The sequence below is a fragment of the Triturus cristatus genome, chromosome 2_1 (genome assembly GCF_964204655.1).
Source record: "Triturus cristatus chromosome 2_1, aTriCri1.1, whole genome shotgun sequence".
NCBI classification, from domain to species: Eukaryota; Metazoa; Chordata; class Amphibia; order Caudata; family Salamandridae; genus Triturus; species Triturus cristatus.
In genome coordinates, this window is record NC_140581.1 from 1157679183 (window position 1) to 1157699433 (window position 20251).

The window sequence follows — 20251 nt, forward strand, 5'->3', positions numbered from 1 at the left end:
TTTGTACCGCTTTACCAAGAAAGTCGGCACTCTTGCTGAACCATGTTTTACAAATTTGTAGGTCTGGCCTTTGAGATAGCTTTAGCTGCCTTGCCAGATTATTATTTTTCCAAAAACATTATATATAATATATATACATAGAGGGACTATTGGTCAGCAGGCTGATCCATTGTTCTGTTAAATTGTCATTCACATTTTGGTCACACCCACCACAGCAAACACAATGGGTCAGCCCACTTTACCCACTTGCTCCCCTCACACTAAGAGGGGCTTATTTATGAGAGGCTTGCACCGCCGGAGCATCGCTTTTTTGACATTCCGGCGGCGCAAGCCTCTCAATCATATCTATGAGGCCAAGCAAAGCCACTTTGTGTGGCTTTGCATGGCCTCATAGATATGGAGTAAGACAGCGCAAATCACTGCATTGCCTTAGTCTGTGCCAAGGAGGCGTTCCATGGGCGTTGCATTGGGTTTTCCAATGCAACACCCATGGATTTTGACACTGCCATAGATTTACTTAATCACAGAAGCCTGGGGCAGTGCCAAAACCTTACACCTCCCCAGAGCAGGTGTAATGATGAGAATATTTTTATTTATCCTCGTTGTTTCCTCTTGCCATGTGTGCTGCATTCTGCAGCACACATAAAAGAGGAAAACATCTCTCTGGATTGTTTTTGTTCGGGAAGGTGCCCCTTCCTGCATAAAAACAATCCTGCATGCAACGCAGACACCCTTGCACCATGATGCAAGGTTGCCTGCATTAGCTGTAGGCCCAAATTGTGCGCCAACACAGGAGGAAAGGACAGGAAGGCACCATATTTCATAAATACAGTGCATTCCTACTCTTTCACACGGGTGTAGGGCAGCGCCACAAGAGGACTTGCAGCGCTGCCCTATGCCAAATCCCGTAAATTAGGGCATTAGTAACTGCCCTGAACTCGTACACATTGTTCAAATCTGTATAACAATAGTTCCCTTCTCATCAGTGACAAAGCTGGTTCAAAGTGTGTTTTCTATCATTTTTTTTTTTTAAATAATATCTTTGGATTATTGTTATTTATTTTATCTGCCTTTCCGGTTTCCAGATAGCTGGTGATTCATTTCCTGTCTCCTTTTTAAAGCTGCAATTATAAAGACTTTAAAGTGATATTGTAACATTTTAGCTGTCTGTGATTTGAGTGCTTGGTTAGATGGTAATTTATTCTTGTGGCATGCAAAAAATAATAAAATGAATAAAATGCAAGGCGCAATTGAAAGTTTTTGTTAAAAAAAAATTGCTAGTAAAACAGCCACACTAAAGTATACAAAAGAGTATACAAAAAAGTATGCAAATGTATGAAAGCAACCACAAAAACTGAATGCTTTTTAAAAATAACATGTTTTTGTAAGCATATGATGGTCATATTTAGGTGTCAGCATGCTTTCTTGTTTCTTGGCATACGTTTGCTTTAATAAATGTAAAAGAAAATCAAATGCGCCAGCATTTCAAGGCCAGACGTATTGCTTTTTCAGTGCTTGTTCCGAACGTGATCGAATGTCTACAGCACAAACATTAGTTCAGAAAATCTCTTAACTAGTGCATGAAATGCAGACAGCACAGCCTATGAACTACCTCCTACAGTTACGATGCTGTGCATGAGTTTAGAGAAATACAGATTTATTTGAAAACACGCAGAGCTCTGTTCTGAGCCATATTCCCTTGTTCACGATAAACTCCTTGGTGTAAATTACGAATCCATAGTAATCCAAAAAGTATTTATTGTAAATTGAAACACCAAAGTGCAGCATAAGAGATCACATCCTGACTTGGTCCTTCCACTCCAGCAACTTCCAATGTTCTCTAAAACAAAGCTCTGGAGCACAAGGACAGCAGCTGATGGAATGGAAGAGGCGGCACAAACGTAAACACACGTGAGCTGCAAAGCATCGCAATCAAATTAAGAATTGTGTACAATAGAAATTACACAGAACTATTTACGCTACAAATTACAGTTTAACACAATACTTGGATTACTCATTTGATTCCAACATGCTGTGATGCTATAATACATTGGATTCTATAATCCCTGTGTGAACAGCAGTCTTTAATTTCATTATAATCAGCGGCTTGTGACGCACTCAATGAGACATCAGAATGCGACTATTTTAAGTTATTTCAGTTGAGTTCTACGGTCACAAGGCCTGCTGCCCGCGCCAGCAGCCGAGCTGAAAGGCAGGTCATGTCACGCTGCATAAAACGAAACATTACTTTTCTTTCTTCTGCTTTATTTTAATAGCTTACAATGACAAGCAGAGAGAACATGTTTATTTTTTGGACTCCTTAGAGAAATCATTCTGCATGTTTCTACATATGCCGAACTATTGCAGCTTTTTTTTTGTTTTAATCTGGCTAGTATTAAACTATTTCGTATATCTGTTAGCAACAAATATCTAACAGGTTTTTGATGTGGCTAATTTTTCACTAGCGGTTTTATTTTTAGTCTTCATGTTTGCAAACATGCTCGGTGTTTTAGATGACAGAAATACACACCAAGGTTTCAAGAGGTCTGTGGCAAAGGTGATGGTCTGACCCCCTGGCGTGTATGATACTATTGCATGTCACCTGGAGTTCCATAACCTTATAAAGGAACTCGGCCTTCGGCCTTGTTCCTCTATATGGTTATGGAACTCCTTGGTGACTTGAAATATCCTTATAATGTACCGCAGGGGGTTCTTTATCCCTTATATAATTCCCGGGACATTATTCGTCTCCACGAAGATGTTAATCTTTCTAATAACTGTGAAAATAAAAGTGGGCACCACTCAAACCATCTCATTCCAAACACATGGTGTTCCGACTGAGCACACACAGGGCCAAACTGAGAACACAAAGCAGCCCTGGCAATGTTGTCAGACCAGCCCGCGCACGGAGTGTAGGGAGCGAGCCTGACCACTACAAGCCTAGTTGGGGGTGGGGGAAGTGCAAGTGTGAAGCACTTTGTGGCCCCAGGGCTGGAAACGAAAGTGAGTGGATTATGCTCGCCTGCTGCTTTGGTTACTGGGGCTGATGTTGCAGCACTGCTGCAAAACTCGTCCCCTGTAACAAAACTGGCCCCCACCCTTCCAGACTCGCAGAGAAACACCGATGCCTTGTACGGCCAGTCCGGCCCTGAGCTCACTCCGTGTCCTCTCATCTGCCTGGCACCAGAATACACTGCATGATGACTCATATGACTCTTCTTTTCTGTTTCTGCACAAAGAGCCAACCGCTGGGCAACAAGGTGGAAATGGAAATTGCAAGCATGCTGGAAAAAAACACATCACTCCTGAAATTTGGATATCATTTTACACAGCAAGGCCCACGACTTCGGGCATCAAATGCAATGATGAATAACAATGACTTGGGTAAGTAGGAATAGAACCATATCTAAGATTATTTAATCTGGCTCCGTGATAAATATAGATAACTATCTGCAGTTCAGCTAGCCACCCACATTTTTGGGAAAAGTCTCAGCACACACGGTTGTTTTATTTCTCTTTGTTATTTTTATTGTCTAACATGGGTTGTCGTGAAACTAAACATCAACTAATTAAAAATGTAAACTCGAACTGTTTAATCGCATTCTCCTCTTTTAAAACAATCAAGATGCTAATTCTAATGCAGGTCCTACCAGTTTTTTAAAAACAATAGTTGTTTGTGTTCTGTGGATGTTCTGTGTTCTGCAGGAGACCTACTGTCATATGCCTGTCCTTCGGGAACACTTGGACTTCCTCCGGTTCAACGTGGTGGACAAGCATTATCAGTGCAGATGGCTGCCTAAAGGGTAGCTACGTGAGAGTTTACCAACATTTTAGCTCTATTAGGGCACTTGCGCAGCTGCACGTGGCCCATTGCTGCTATCCGAATAACTGCCAGGTAAGAGTTATTTCCAGGGATGTGACTGCGTCAAATCCGGCCCAATTTCTCAGGGCCCTCTTTAATTGTAGGTTCTGATGGAACTTTCCTTAGTCCTCTACAATACCATCAAAAAGGCATCATATGAAGGGAGGCACTCTGGACACATGCCTGATGAGTGCCTTTGCTTCACTAGAAACAGTAATATCCTTCAAGAAGATCGGGTGCTCTTTCTGCGATGCAGTTTGTTGTTAGGTGGTCTGAGATGCTTCTGAGACCACAGGCCTCCCTTGTTAGGGCAGATCCCATACCATGCTATATGAGGTCCTTTGAGCTCCATGTAGAGAAGCACTTGGTCTGCTACTGCACAGCCAGTACACGTTTGTCCAAGTCCACCAATCCATAATGACATGTCCAAGTTGGTGGCCCATGCATCAAATCTTAGTCATGACTGTTAGAACTGGGATTTCTGGTTGGCTAGTGCTTGCGCCAAAGCAAGGCAGAAACCACCACTCTAGTCAGGGCAAGGAAGTTACACACCAAAGATAACCCCTGCTCACCCCCTTGGTAGCTTGGCACGAGCAGTCAGGCTTATCTCTGAGGCGGTGTGTAAAGAGTTTGCGCACGCACCCAGCAACAACACCCAAGGCCCACCACAAAAGAAACTCCCCACAAGGTATTCTATAAAAATAGCCTTTGTATTATAGTAAAACACATTAGATAAAAACACACACTTTACAATGTGCCAACAGGCACGGGCAGAATTTACAAGGGATTATATGTACAGGGGACAGGGACACCTGGACCACTGTCCGAAATTAGCACTTTTAGAACTTAGCACAAAAATATAAAATTACTGTAGCACAAAAATAACATGTATAGCACACAACCCGTACTTACTGGTATCAGGTAAGTACCACCTACGCAACCCTAACCACCTTAGGAGAATACTGCGCAGGGAACTAGGACCTCACTAGCACCACCTGTACTAGGAGAAAGCAAACAACCACCTAAGTATCACAATACCTGTAGGGGTAATAGAACGTTACACATGATGCATCACATTCAGAGGTGTAGGGAAGGAAAACACATGATGCATAAAAACACATTCAGAGGTGTAAAGCAATGCACATGATGCATAAACACACATTCAGAGGTGCAAGGAAAGGAACAATAATGCAAGAACTCACATACGCCACCACCTGTGGCAGTCCCTAGGCCAACTGGCCTTGTCCAGGCTAGGACGCTCTGTGTCAGTCAGGCTGCGCCAGCTGCGCCAGCCAAAAGCATAAGGATCCCCACCTAAACGTTGCAGCTGCCCACAAAGTGCTGGGTAGCTGTTGAACTGAGCGTGGGCACCACTGTGCCCTGCGAACACAAATCTGTCGCTCTCGTGGGGAGCCTCTCTGGGCTCTAGCTAAAAAGAATGCCCCCTAGAGCCTTCGTGGCTCTGCACAAATATTTGGCCCCTTCGTTGGAGCCTCGGGGCTCTGATCACCAGAAAATGCGCTTCGGGGGAGCCTCACAGGGCTCGTGGACACTGCCACCACGTTGGAGCCACACGGGCTCTATGGACACTGGCCCCGCACCCCCAGCACAGGCGCGGAGTCCCCCAGCCCCTCTACACTCACCGGGCCGTTGCTCTGGGGACTCCCGCGTAGTCTCCTCTCTCTCTGCTCCGGGGAAGGACTCCGAGGTTTCTCCTTAACGCGGAGGGGCAGGCACCGACAATGTGCCTCGCGCCCCCTCCGCACCAGGTCCTGCCGCACTTCTCTCTTCGGTCCAGCGCGGGGTGGACTCCCGCCTGGATCTTTACTTTCGGGCAGAGTGCCCCGGGGCGCAGGGTAGGCTCCTGCCTGCTCCGGGGCTCGGAGCAGCCGCGACGCTGCAGTAGGAGGCGGGGTAGGCTCCCGCCCTCCTTCCCTAAGTTCCGGTTGTCCCGGAGGCCCGCCCTCAGCCGCCTGACTTCCGGCTGAAGCCCGGCCGCGGGGGTGAATTCCTCGGCAATGAGAGGGGTAGGCTCCCTCGCCAACTGAGCACAACGGCGGGGTGGGCACCCGCCGAACCTGGCGGACACCGGCAAAATCGCGGGGTGGGCACCCGCTATCAGAATCAGAGCGCTCACAGCGCTATACAGCAAAACAGCGCGCCCAGCGCTCTAAAGTCCCAAAAGCGCTCCCAGGCGTTACAAGTCAAAAAGGGTCCAGCAGAAAGTCCTCCAAGAACAGGGGGGCAAAGGCTGGGCCCAGAGCCAGCACACAGGGCCCTCCAGCAGGGAGGCAGTCCCCAGTGGCGGTCTCTTCCGGCGCCCAGCAGCAGCAGGCCCCCCCCCTCAAGTGGATCCTGCAAGAGAACAAATTGTAAGGGGACACAGCCCCTTTTTATACAGTAAAAAGTCTTTGTCTGAAGGTGCAGGGAAGGGGCAAACCAGTTCCAACAGGTTCCTGAGCACTTTGTTTTGCTCAGCCCCTCTCCCTATTCACTGACAGGGCTAGGGTCATTAGACGCACCACAGGGGCCGGCACCAGCAGTGTGTGGGGAAAGCCCTGTCCTATTCAGGACCCAGGTATACTCCTCCCCAGCCATCAGTATGCTAAACTCCCATTCACCACTGGGTGACTCCTCCTGGCTCTGGGGATTTCCCTAGTCCGTCACATGACCTCCACTAGCCAATCGCCAGACAAGCCACACATTTCATACTGCACACTGAAGTGCCCACTTCTAGAAGTGGCACTTCCACACTAGGTACATGCACGCCGCACACATCATCGCGCAGCATTTAATCACACGAGTCCGCACATACCAAACACGGGCCTGCACACCCCACGCATCAGGAACTACCAGGACACATACATTCCCCCATGCATTCCTATGGGAGGCAGGCCAACCTCACAACACGCACGCACTTTACCCTGGGACACAGCGGTAAAGTGCGCAGAAACCCAAAATCACTACACCAAGTTACCAATAAAAAGCAAAAAGTCTCGGGGGTGAACCTGCCAGAAGGGCCGGGTCCAACACAACCCCCTTCCAGCCAAAACGCAGGGTAGACCAATCACCACCGTGAAGGTCTTCCCTGCTTTGGGCGACAAAACACAGACGCAGGCCCACAACGGCAGGGACACTCTCCGGTTTTACGCCACTCTGAACCCATGGAATTCTTTCTAAAAGAACTTGGCGGACCAACTGGGCTACCCCACTGGTACTCCTCAGTTGTCCGCGGCCAGGACCAGGCCCTAGGCCATCTAGGCGCCACTGGTCCTTGCCTAACCACAGAGTGGGGGGTAGTAACCCCTGGCACATAGTGACCATTTTCCACTCTTCCCCTCATCAGGGCTGTTCTAAACATCCACTGATCCTCCAGCCCAGGGTCTGTACCCTCAAGCTGACCAACAGTCACGGGTGAGGCTCTCCTCCCCCTACCTCTCCTTCTAGGGTTCCGTCCTCTCCTCCTCTGAGAGGCACCCTCAGAAATCAACTTTCCCACCAGCTCAGGACCTCTCCCTGAGAACTGGTCTCCCAACCTCTGGTCTAGAACCTTCGGTGGAATACTTGCCTGGCACTCCAGGACTTCTGGGGACTCACACAGTATCCCCCCAAGAGTAACATATGCCTCATATGTTGCATGACAGTCTGCCTGGCGCAGATCTCCCGTCCCCTGTCCACCTGACAGTGTGCGAAGATCCCCCAGGACAGACGTGTGGTCGCCATGGTCATTTCTAGGAGACTCAGCCCTACCGGCTGGTCGCTGACCCACTGGCTCCTCCACCGGGGAACACAGCCCCATGCCACTCCTCTCGCCGGACTTCTGTACCCTCCCTACCGGAGCGGTACTGCCTGACACCAGAACCACTGGAGCTCTACTTACAGAGACTCCAGGTTCTCCATACACTGGGCGATCCTCCTCAAGTGGCCTAACAGGACAGCCTAGGCCCCCTACCTGGTGTTCCCTGAAGAAACCATCCAGGCTCTGAGACTGGGTTTCGGGCCTCTGGGGACTCAAAGTCACCCGCTCACTGCTACTCTGCGGAGATAGGCCGTGAGCCCCTACACCCCTCTCACTACTCTGGGACCTAGCTGGGCTACTCTGAACCTCTACCCCCATCCAAGACGGGAGGATCCCTGAGCCACTGCTGTTGGAAGCACTCTCCCATACCTCATCAGAACCTTGGGCACCCTGTTGTGTCCAAATAATTATCCCAAGGGCCACACTTACCATTGGCCCGCAATATTAGGTAAGAAGGAGCAGTTGGCAACGTGGAAGGTTCAAACGTTTATTAGCCACCACAAAACTCTATATAGAGGAGCCTCGTCGATCCTCACCCATCAGGTGCGCCGAGGAAGACTGCTGGCTCCTTGACAGTAACACACTTTTATACATTATCAGTACAGTATACAAGGGGGCGTGGCTTGGAGGCCGATGGCGATGGACGCGTGAGCCGAGAGCTCCGCACCCAGCCCGGCTGTTATCCTGTTTATTGACGCCCGGACCTGCCGCGAGTATCCCGGGGGCCGGACCTGGCCGCCCCCGACTCCCTCCACTGTGTTGCGGCCGGCCGGGGGCCGCTGCGGCTGGACTGACGCCGCGGAACGGCGGCTGATTGGGCTGCCGCCGGCCATTTTGGGAGGCCTGTACCCGCGGACGGAGCAGCGGAGCGGCGTATCAGAGGTGCCGACCGGAAGTGCAGGATCGCCGGCGGAGACCACCGGAAGTGCAGGGCCAACGTCGGAGGCCCGTAGGCATCGCTGCGGTGATGGTGGCGCCTGAGGCACGACAGCGGAGTGTGGACACCGGGACCGAGGATCGGTAGGCAGCCCCGGAGCCCTTGCGGCGGACCCTGTGGTCGTGGACGGCCCCCGGACCGCGGGACGAAGAGCGCGGCCCACTGCAGGGCGCTGGTTGGTGGAACGGCTGGGCCGGAGCGGCGGGAGCTGCGTGGTGGCGCCTGGAGCAGAAACGACCAGTCTGGTGGCCGGCCCTCCTGGAGAGCTGTGGACCTGTGGCTAGGGCGGACTGGTGAGCCTGCCTGTGTGAGGTGCGGAGGGTGGACTGGCCTCCCCCTGCCCCCTGTGCTGGGTCGGTGGGGGACCCCTGGTGGCTGAAGGGGCCACTCGGGCCGGCGGTGAGCTCAGCCGGGCCGCGGAGCGGGTTTGAAGTGCTGCCGTCCGCAGGCCACCGCGGAGTGGAGGCCCTCTCCGGCGTAGCGCGAACGACAGGAGGTTGGGGTAGCGGGACCCCGGACGTACCGCCACCGAGCGGTGCGATGGGAAAGACACGCCCGAGGCAGGGAGCCGCTGCCCCGACCGGGGACACGTCTGGCGAGCGCGATGGCGACGAGACGGGGGACCCGTCAGGGGGCCTACAGCAAAAACAGATGGATCGGATCCTACAAGCCATCTCGGACACGAGGATTGCGCTGCAGAGCGACATAGCGCAAGTCTCCACGGACCTGGGGTTGCTGCGGGGGGATCACCGGAAGCTGGCCGACCGAGTCAAGCAGACGGAGGTCACGCTGGAACAGCTGGCGCCAACCCAGAAAGCCTCGGAGGCTGCCGTGGATGATCTGAAACGGAGAGTGCAGCTGCTGGAGAAGAGGGCTGAGGACGCGGAGGGACGTAATCGCCGCAATAACATACGGGTGGTGGGGCTGCCCGAAAAAATCGAAGGGACCGACATGCTGGCCTACTTAGAGACTTGGCTGCGAGAAGTGGTTGCGCCGGAGGGGCTAACGCCGTTCTACACGCTGGAGCGGGCGCACAGGGTCCCGGCCCGCCCCTTGGACCCGGGGAGACCGCCGCGTCCGGTGGTTGCGCGTCTACTGCACTTCAGAGACCGGGACATTATACTCCAGAAGGCCAGGACTCAGGGTCCCTACCGGGTGGAAAACGCGTCGGTCTCTATCTACCCAGACTACCCCCTCGAGGTCCAGCGACATCGGTCATCGTTCCTGGCGATCAAAAAGGCACTCAGGGACGAGGGTATCCAATATGCGCTGTTGTTTCCTGCGCATCTGCGGATCATGCTGGGCGGCAAGACATTCTTTTTCAACGACCCGGCCGCCGCGTGGGACTGGTTGGAGCTGCACAGACCCGGGACAGGGGCACACTCCGCTGGACGGGAATCACGGAGGGCTTCGCCGAAACCTCGCCGAAGCCGGCGTACCAAGACTCGGCCGACTGGAAGGGGCTCCACCCTGGCGTCACAGACGGAGCTGGAGCGGAAAGCGGCATTGCAGGCGGTCTCCGCCATCTCCGGCGCACTTGTAATCGCCCCTGCTGGGGAGCCGGACTCCCACAAGGGGTCTGACACTCAACGTAGTGATGAGGCGGAGGAAGAGGACGAGGTGACGGAGCTGCCACATGTCACACCTGGGACAGCGGACGACATGTTGGACACTTGAACTGTTCCTGAAGTGCCGCTGACAGTAAGGAGGCTAGCTGGGGGCTGGAGGTGCAAACTGCTGCACTGCTGACTCTGCGCTGGGGATGGGACTGCCATGGATCTTTGGGGGACTGCCAGACTCTCCTTGATTGCGGGGTCGGGGGTGGGCTAGGGCGGGGGCACCGGGGGCGGGATAGGTCTGGGGAGGCGCGGTGGAGACTGGGCTGGGACTTCTGTTGGGAACACTTTCTGCACCCGTCCGGCCCCGGCCTCCCTCCCCTCACTCACACTAGTTGTGAGGCTCTGGTGGCTATCAGAGAAGTTGGTTAATTGTATTGTATTTGGATGGGTAACTACGGTTGGGAACCTGTTCTGGGGGCGGGAGGGACTGGGGGTTGTTGGGGAATTGCGAAAGGGTGGGGTGATGTCAGTGTGCCTAGGATGGGGAGTGGTTGGATAGTACATATTGCACGATGTGATGGCTACCCCCCCTGAGTTGAAGTGTATAACCTGGAATGTGAGGGGGCTCACCTCCATGACGAAACGTTGCAAAGTCCATGCTTATTTAGTGCGCAGAGGAGTGCAGGTGGCTTTTCTACAGGAGACCCATTTGGACCGGGTGGAGGGGCGGGCACTCCACAGGCGCTGGCGGGGTCAGTTGTTTTACACCACCTATTCCAAATTTGCAAGGGGCACCCTTATCTGGGTTAGAGCGGGTCTTCCTTTTCAGCCCCTCGCCTCGCAGGTGGACCCGGAGGGACGGTTTGTGGCAGTGCAGGGCCGGCTGGATGGGAGAGACGTGACGCTATGCAGCCTTTATGCCCCAAATATAGAGCAAGCGGCCTTCTTCACGCGTGTTTCGGGCACCTTAGCGGAGTATTTGAAGGGGCCGACCATACTTGGGGGGGACTTTAACTCCATCACTGATGTCCACTTAGATCGTTCTCACCCGCCCCTGACTCAATCCGCAATACATCGGATGGCCAGAAGTAGGCGGGACTGGCAGACTGCGTGGGGGCTGGTGGACACATGGAGGGAGCACCACCCACTGGAGAGGGACTACTCTTTTTACTCTGCCCCGCATGAGCTGCATGTGCGTCTGGATGGCATATTATGCTCTCCGGGCATACAGGCTCTGACTCGCCATAGCGAATACTTGGCGAGAACCATATCGGACCACAACCCATGTCTGATTATAGTGCACTGGAGTAGGCTGCGTCAGACGATACCCACCTGGCGCCTGAACCCGCGGATGCTGGAGGACTCGGTCTTCCATGCGGAGGTCCGGGATGGCATCACAAATTATTTTACAGAGAACTCGGGGACAGCGTCCAAGAGGGCGTGGGAATGGGACTCGTTCAAGGCGGTTATTAGAGGGATATGTATCTCCTCCACGGCCGGGGTCCGGAAAACGTTATTAGGAGATATAGAGAAGGCGGAGGCCGCGCTGCGCGGCACGGAGAGAGCACAGCACTTGGGGGAGCAATCCCAGGATGAGGTGGTTGTGGCGCGTGAACAGGTGGCAGTGCAGGTAGAGCGGCTCCGCTGCTTTGACTATAAGGCATACCTTGCCAGGGCGCATGCAGAGAGGGACAAAGTCGGGTCGCTTTTGGCCTGGTTGGCGAATCCAGATGCGCGCGGCTCTCCCATACTTTCGCTGACCACCGGGGAGGGGGTGACGGTGCACTCTCAGAGGGAGATTAATGGTCAGTTCTTGGCGTATTATGCCGCCCTTTATACTAATACCCTACACGACGCCCCTGGGGAACTGGAGGACTTTCTGACGGCGGCCCACTTGCCAAAACTGGACCCCACTCTCCAGGAGGTGCTGGGGGGGGATATCTCGCTAGGCGAGATCCGTGTGGCGATCAAGCACATGGCGCACAAGAAGACCCCGGGCACAGATGGGCTCCCAGTGGAGTTTTATGCGGCCTATACGGACCAACTTGCCCCACAGTTACAGTCGGTCTACCGGGAGGCCTGGAAGGAGGGTCAGTTGCCTGCCTCAACACGTGAGGCGCTGATTATACGGCTCCTGAAGAAGGGAGGGGACCCGAGTGCCAGGACAGCGTATCGCCCACTCTCCATGCTCACCGTGGACTATAAGATCCTGAGCAAAATCCTGGCCACGCGATTGTTGGCACATATGCCCTCCTTGATACACCCTGATCAGGCTGGGTTCATCCCCCGACGGAACACGTCGACGTGTATCCGGAGACTATTGCGGGTTATGGAAGTAGGTTGTCTAGATTACCCGGCCGCTCTGACGCTGTCAGTAGACATGGAGAAAGCCTTCGATAGCGTGGAGTGGCCTTACCTGTTTAGGGTCTTGCAGGAGTTCGGCTTGGGGGATGGGTTCGTGCGCTGGACGAGGTTGCTTTACGCTAACTCGGTGGCCAGGGTGCGAACGGGGACTACGATATCGGCCTCCTACCCGGTGAGAAGGGGTACGAGGCAGGGTTGCTCGTTATCACCTTTGCTGTTCGCCCTGGCGGTTGAGCCCCTGGCGGCCCATGCCCGACTGGGACGCGCATATGCTGGGCTGTTACTGCGGGGGGAAACCCATTATATTTCCCTCTATGCAGACGATCTACTGCTCTTCCTGGCTGACGCGGAAGGGGCCTTACAGGGTGCCAAAGCGTTACTGAGGGACTTCGGTCACTTGTCGGGCTTGAAGGTCAACTGGGGCAAGACTTGTGTATACCCTGTTACACAATGGGAGGAGACCCCCCCCGCCCTCGGGGCTATCCGCTGTGAAGCTCGCTGTCTGCCGTACCTGGGAGTGCATATCTACCGCACCCAGCAAGATCTGTTGGAGGGGAATGTTGGGAGGGCGATTAGAGGTCTAGCGGGCAGTATTAGATTCTGGAGCACCCTGCCTCTTTCGGCAGCTGGGAGGGTAGCGCTACTAAAGATGGTGGCGCTCCCGCGATTGTTGTATTTTTTCCGTACGCTCCCTATTTGGGTGCCGGTGTCGTTCTTCCGCAGGCTCACAGCCATGATCACGGGTTTTATCTGGGGATCTGGCAGGCGGCGGGTGGCGCTGGCCACGCTACGACGGCCCAGAGCAGAGGGAGGGCTTGCTGTGCCCGACTTCGAGTGGTATTATTTGGCGGCCCAGCTGCAATGGCTAACGCAGGCGGTGGCAAGGGAGTTTAGAGGTCCCGAAGACCCGCAGGGCAGGGTGATCCCGCGGCATGTCCTTTCTTTTATTGTCTTCCAGCAGCGACTAGAGTTGTCGCAACTGACGCTTGAGGAGCGGACGCTCCGGTTGTGTTGGAACCGCAGCTTGCGGAGGGTCGGCACTGGTCACCCCTACGCCCCGGAGATCCCATTGGGCATGTGCACGGCCCTCCCCCACGGAGGGGACTGGTCGGGGCTGGCTCAGTGGGAAGACCTAGGGCTACAGATGGTGGGGGACCTGTACCTCAATGGAGCGCTCCAGCCATTCCAGGGACTGCAGGATTCCTTCGGGATCCCGAGGGGAGACTACCTACTCCACGCAGCCCTGGTGGCAGCCCAACAAAAGCACTGGAACACGGGACTCTCTGAACCGCAGACGGCTGCCGGCTGTCAGTATGTGGTCATGGCGGCGGGCACGGTCAAGGCCGTTACATGCCTCTATCAGAGAATGGCGATGGAACACCTAGCCCCTTTGAGTGCGCTGAAGGATAAATGGGAATTGGACATCGGGAAGCCCATCCCGGACTTGACGTGGCCCAGGTTACAGAGACGGGCCTGGAAGAGCACACGTAATGCCAGGTTTCAATTGGTGCAGTACTTTATCTTGCATAGGGCTTATTTGACGCCAGCTAAATTATTTCAATACTTTGGGGGTCCCGCTCCGCAGTGCCCTCGCTGTGGGGAGGAGGGGGCCGACTTTAAGCACATGTTTTGGTCCTGTGGCGGCCTCTGCGATTATTGGGGGGAGGTCATTGATTGCTTGACCCACGTAATGGGGCGGGAATTGGGGGTGGAAATGGGAGTTTGCCTGCTGCTGTGGTTCCCCCACACTCCGCGCACGAAAGTCACGAGCAAGTTTTGCGACCTAGGGCTGGTGATGGCTAAAAGAGAAATTACCCTGCATTGGAAATCGAGAACTGGCCCCAGCTTTGAGAGGTGGAGAACTACCTTCACAAAATGGGCGGGTAGCGAGAGTACACTCAGGCTGCAGCTAGCGCTGCGGGGAAATGATGAAAAAGCATTAGCCATGGCACATGCATGGGAAGCATTAGTGGTGGACCTCCGAGGGTGGGGCACAGAAGCAGAGGAGGGCACTGACGCACAGGAGCAGCATGCAGCAGAGTAGCGGTGGAAAGGCTACTGACGGGTCACACGTGGGGGCGGGAGGGCTCCTCTTCTCCTTGCTGCTTGGCGCCTGATCGTGGGGGTGGAGAGTGGCTCGTGGCCGCTCCCACGGCCAATCACGAGATGGACTTCTCATGGTACCTACGACTATGGCACACTGACATGCGGGTGGGGGGAGGGAATATTTGTGTTTGGGGAATGTTGGGGGGCAAAGCATTGATAGTTGGAAGTGGTCTGCACTGTACTATGCACTGGAGAATATTACTAGGAGAAGACCAATGATATGCTGGTCATTGCAGATGGCTATTGTACTTGAATTATGCAATAAAAATTGTTTTTGCAAAAAAAAAAATCAGTACAGTATACAAAACCATATATGTGGAAAAGTACCAGTAATATCTTGAATACCTCAACCCTCCCAACGGTCTGCTTCCTCCGCAAGCTCAAATGGCCCAGACAATCCACACCTCAACAGGTGCTGGCGCAACCCCGGCACACAACAACTGAGCAGGTGTTCTTTGAGAACCAGATCACACAGTTTGTCATAATCATATCCTGCGGGAACTCTTACCCAATCAAACAGTGCATTCTCACATGCCTCCACAAACTCCTCCCAGGACTGGTGAGACAGTTTCCTACCGCCCCTGAATGTCAACCTTAACTCCTCCTCCTGGGAAACAGGTACCAGACTGGGTGAACTGGGAATGGGTCTCTCTGCACTGGTCTCTCTATCGCTGCCACCACTGGACTCTACCCTCCCTGGCGAATCCAGAAAACCACAACTGCGCTCTGGGGACAACTTACCCTCCAGAGCTAATCTCTCCCTGGCGAAAGCCCTCTCAGCCTCCACCATCCTCTCCTCCGCTAAGACCCTCTCGGTCTCACACTTTTTCTTCTCCACCCCCAGCTGCGCCATCGCCCTGGCATGCTCTAACCTGAGCTTCTCCATGGCCAGCTGATGCTCCCTCTCTTCCCTCCTATCTATCCACTCCTCTGGGGACAGGGAAAGGGATGGGGTGCTGCTCCTGACACTGGACCCAGCAAGGGACTCCCTATCTATGGGGTCTTCACTTTCTACTGGCGTCCCTGTCAGGTAATCCTCCTCCTCTTCAGATTCCTCAGGGCTCCCCTCAGACCCACCACCCTCTCGGCGTGCGGCCCGGGCCCTATCTTCCTCACTGCGCTCTCGCTCCCACTCATCCTTTTGCCATAGGATCAGGTTGTCCCTCAGTTTGGACTGGGTATCTGACTCACCCACCTCTATGTCCCTCTCTTCACAGAACCTTACCAACTCCAACCTACTGTATCTAAACAGACCACAGAAATTAAAAGCAGGCTCCATTTTGGCGGACGTTCTCGAGAAGAGTTTAACACAAGGAACCTGAGTGTCTGAGCTAACACAGGAGTACATAATTCACAAAGGACACCTTTAGGAGAGGAAATAATGGAACTTCAAAACAATAATCCCTAAAATGTGGTTTATCTAATGCAGAGTTTTGTGGTGTAGCCAGTCGCTGCTGCGGTACAGCGCAAACGCAAGTCCAAATCCCACCGCTGATCACCAATGTTAGAACTGGGATTTCTGGTTGGCTAGGGCTTGCGCCAAAGCCAGGCAGAAACCACCACTCTAGTCAGGGCAAGGAAGTTACACGCCAAAGATAACCCCTGCTCACCCCCTTGGTAGCTTGGCACGAGCAGTCAGGCTTATCTCTGAGGCGGTGTGTAAAGCGTTTGCGCGCGCACCCAGCAACAACACCCAAGGCCCACCACCAAAGAAACTCCCCACAAGGTATTCTATAAAAATAGCCTTTGTATTATAGTAAAACACATTAGATAAAAACACACACTTTACAATGTGCCAACAGGCACGGGCAGAATTTACAAGGGATTATATGTACAGGGGACAGGGCCACCTGGACCACTGTCCAAAATTAGCACTTTTAGAACTTAGCACAAAAATATAAAATTACTGTAGCACAAAAATAACATGTATAGCACACAACCCGTACTTACTGGTATCAGGTAAGTACCACCTACGCAACCCTAACCACCTTATGAGAATACTGCGCAGGGAACTAGGACCTCACTAGCACCACCTGTCCTAGGAGAAAGCAAACAACCACCTAAGTATCACAATACCTGTAGGGGTAATAGAACGTTACACATGATGCATCACATTCAGAGGTGTAGGGAAGGAAAACACATGATGCATAAAAACACATTCAGAGGTGTAAAGCAATGCACATGATGCATAAACACACATTCAGAGGTGCAAGGAAAGGAACAATAGTGCAAGAACTCACATACGCCACCACCTGTGGCAGTCCCTAGGCCAACTGGCCTTGTCCAGGCTAGGACGCTCTGTGTCAGTCAGGCTGCGCCAGCTGCGCCAGCCAAAAGCGTGAGGATCCCCACCTAAACGTTGCAGCTGCCCACAAAGTGCTGGGCAGCTGTTGAACTGAGCGTGGGCACCACTGTGCCCTGCGAACACAAATCTGTCGCTCTCGTGGGGAGCCTCTCTGGGCTCTAGCTAAAAAGAATGCCCCCTAGAGCCTTCGTGGCTCTGCACAAATATTTGGCCCCTTCGTTGGAGCCTCGGGGCTCTGATCACCAGAAAATGCGCTTCGGGGGAGCCTCACAGGGCTCGTGGACACTGCCACCACGTTGGAGCCACACGGGCTCTATGGACACTGGCCCCGCACCCCCAGCACAGGCGCGGAGTCCCCCAGCCCCTCTACACTCACCGGGCCGTTGCTCTGGGGACTCCCGCGTAGTGTCCTCTCTCTCTGCTCCGGGGAAGGACTCCGAGGTTTCTCCTTAACGCGGAGGGGCAGGCACCGACAATGTGCCTCGCGCCCCCTCCGCACCAGGTCCTGCCGCACTTCTCTCTTCGGTCCAGCGCGGGGTGGACTCCCGCCTGGATCTTTACTTTCGGGCAGAGTGCCCCGGGGCGCAGGGTAGGCTCCTGCCTGCTCCGGGGCTCGGAGCAGCCGCGACGCTGCAGTAGGAGGCGGGGTAGGCTCCCGCCCTCCTTCCCTAAGTTCCGGTTGTCCCGGAGGCCCGCCCTCAGCTGCCTGACTTCCGGCTGAAGCCCGGCCGCGGCGGTGAATTCCTCGGCAATGAGAGGGGTAGGCTCCCTCGCCAACTGAGCACAACGGCGGGGTGGGCACCCGCCGAACCTGGCGGACACCGGCAAAATCGCGGGGTGGGCACCCGCTATCAGAATCAGAGCGCTCACAGCTCTATACAGCAAAACAGCGCGCCCAGCGCTCTAAAGTCCCAAAAGCGCTCCCAGGCGCTACAAGTCAAAAAGGGTCCAGCAGAAAGTCCTCCAAGAACAGGGGGGCAAAGGCTGGGCCCAGAGCCAGCACACAGGGCCCTCCAGCAGGGAGGCAGTCCCCAGTGGCGGTCTCTCCTGGCGCCCAGCAGCAGCAGGCCCCCCCCCCCTCAAGTGGATCCTGCAAGAGAACAAATTGTAAGGGGACACAGCCCCTTTTTATACAGTAAAAAGTCTTTGTCTGAAGGTGCAGGGAAGGGGCGAACCAGTTCCAACAGGTTCCTGAGCACTTTGTTTTGCTCAGCCCCTCTCCCTATTCACTGGCAGGGCTAGGGTCATTAGACGCACCACAGGGGCCGGCGCCAGAAGTGTGTGGGGAAAGCCCTGTCCTATTCAGGACCCAGGTATACTCCTCCCCAGCCATCAGTATGCTTAACTCCCATTCACCACTGGGTGACTCCTCCTGACTCTGGGGATTTCCCTAGTCCGTCACATGACCTCCACCAGCCAATCGCCAGACAAGCCACACATTTCATACTGCACACTGAAGTGCCCACTTCTAGAAGTGGCACTTCCACACTAGGTACATGCACGCCGCACACATCATCGCGCAGCATTCAATCACACGACTCCGCACATACCAAACACGGGCCTGCACACCCCACGCATCAGGAACTACCAGGACACATACATTCCCCCATGCATTCCTATGGGAGGCAGGCCAACCTCACAACACGCACGCACTTTACCCTGGGACACAGCGGTAAAGTGCGCAGAAACCCAAAATCACTACACCAAGTTACCAATAAAAAGCAAAAAGTCTCGGGGGTGAACCTGCCAGAAGGGCCGGGTCCAACAATGACAGACTCATACAAGTTTGGATGGTGAACACATCATGGGGACCTCTCCATGGTTTTTCATTATTTCTAGAATATCCCCAGATGAAGGCCTGGCATGGCTGAAATGCAATGGGATATATGAAATGCGTGCTGGGAAAAGTAGTGCTGAAACTACATGTATGATGTCAACATATGAACATTACTAAGAATTAATTGGAAAATAAAAGAAGACCAGTGGATCATTGGTTTCAAGAGTTTTTTTATTTAAAATTGGAGATTAAGATGAATAACCTCTAACCAGAGGACAACAAACCAGTGCCCTAGGGACATACCCCACATCTGTGGCGATGCTGCCTCAACCTCTCCATAAGCACACAATGAAGCACATTCAATGCATACCTTAACATAATTTTGTTGTGATCTTAATAATTGTAAATGCTTTCCAACCAGTGATCAGGTTCAAAGTGGTCTTGAAACATGCCCAAACCACTACAAGACTTTTCAATGCTAACTTTTTTAAACAAAAAGAATTATAAAATTTAAGCAAACGAAAAACAACTCATGCAGCCTTTTTCATGTTGGAAAGTAGTAAGCACTAACTCACCAGAGCTCTGCTAGCAGGAAGTGTAACTGTAGAAGGATAATATCCCCCTCGACTCCCTGAATGTGGGTTGCTCAGCGAGACACCCAAAGCAAGCATCTCTACTCATCTTATGGGTTAGAGTTTAACCAAGCAGTCTTTGACTTTATCTTCGAGGCCTATGAGCCGTCAGTCATGAACAGGTCTGCTACATATCTGACCAGGACACTAAAAAACGTAAATACATCTATGGATTCAGAATTCCTTGTTTATGATCATATATCTGTATGTGTAAGATCCGTCATTGGTATATCACTCTAATGTTCCTAAAGACGGAGAAAAGGTTGCGAGACATTATCAAATGATTCCATTTGATCCTGAATCATATATATGTGCCTCTTATTAGTGGCCAGCCAGTACAGTTCAGTCGCCCTTTCCTGGTGTGTAGGCAACTGCGGGGAACACCGATGTAGCAATGTACATATCATAGCAGTCATAAGGGCTCTCAACAGTCATCTCTGCCAGTGGGAGTTGATGTCCTCAATGTCCATGAAGTCACGTAAAAAGGCTAGGTTGGAGGAAGCTATCAAAGGAATAGAGTTAGTATTGCAGAGTGATGCAGCGGAGTTTACCAGCTCTACACATTCATACACACAACACTCATTTGGCCCCTTATACATTCATACACTCAATGAGCTAGCAAATATCTGCTGGTCATCAATTTTATTTTCCCCTAGGAAACCTTTACACCAGTATTCTTACCATTCCTGTCTCCTGAGTAAATGCACATTCAAAAGATCTAGTAGTAGATTATAATAGGGAGGAAATAATATGATACATTTATCTTTTATTCAAAGAACCACAGACTCAGAAGGAGTTTTTTAAAGTTTATCTGAATTAATAATTTTGTGAATCAAATCAGAACACACATGGAAATGCCAGAATTCTCCATCAGGAAAAATAGTACAGTTATCTTATAACCAGTTGCATC

The 20251-nt window shown here is 52.9% G+C and overlaps 1 protein-coding gene across 4 annotated transcripts in view; it reads left to right on the plus strand.

Moving 5' to 3' along the window:
• The window catches only part of TMOD1 (tropomodulin 1), a 497118-nt gene that overhangs the window by 444064 nt on the left and 32803 nt on the right, over positions 1-20251 (plus strand). For 3 of the 4 annotated variants that reach the window (XM_085636597.1, XM_085636598.1, XM_085636599.1), the window contains exon 9: positions 3240-3384. The exons of the other annotated variant lie outside the window; for it this stretch is intronic. In XM_085636597.1, the coding sequence (XP_085492723.1) occupies positions 3240-3384 (145 nt within the window). The remainder of the gene's footprint in view (positions 1-3239; positions 3385-20251) is intronic. 4 annotated transcript variants of the gene reach the window in all.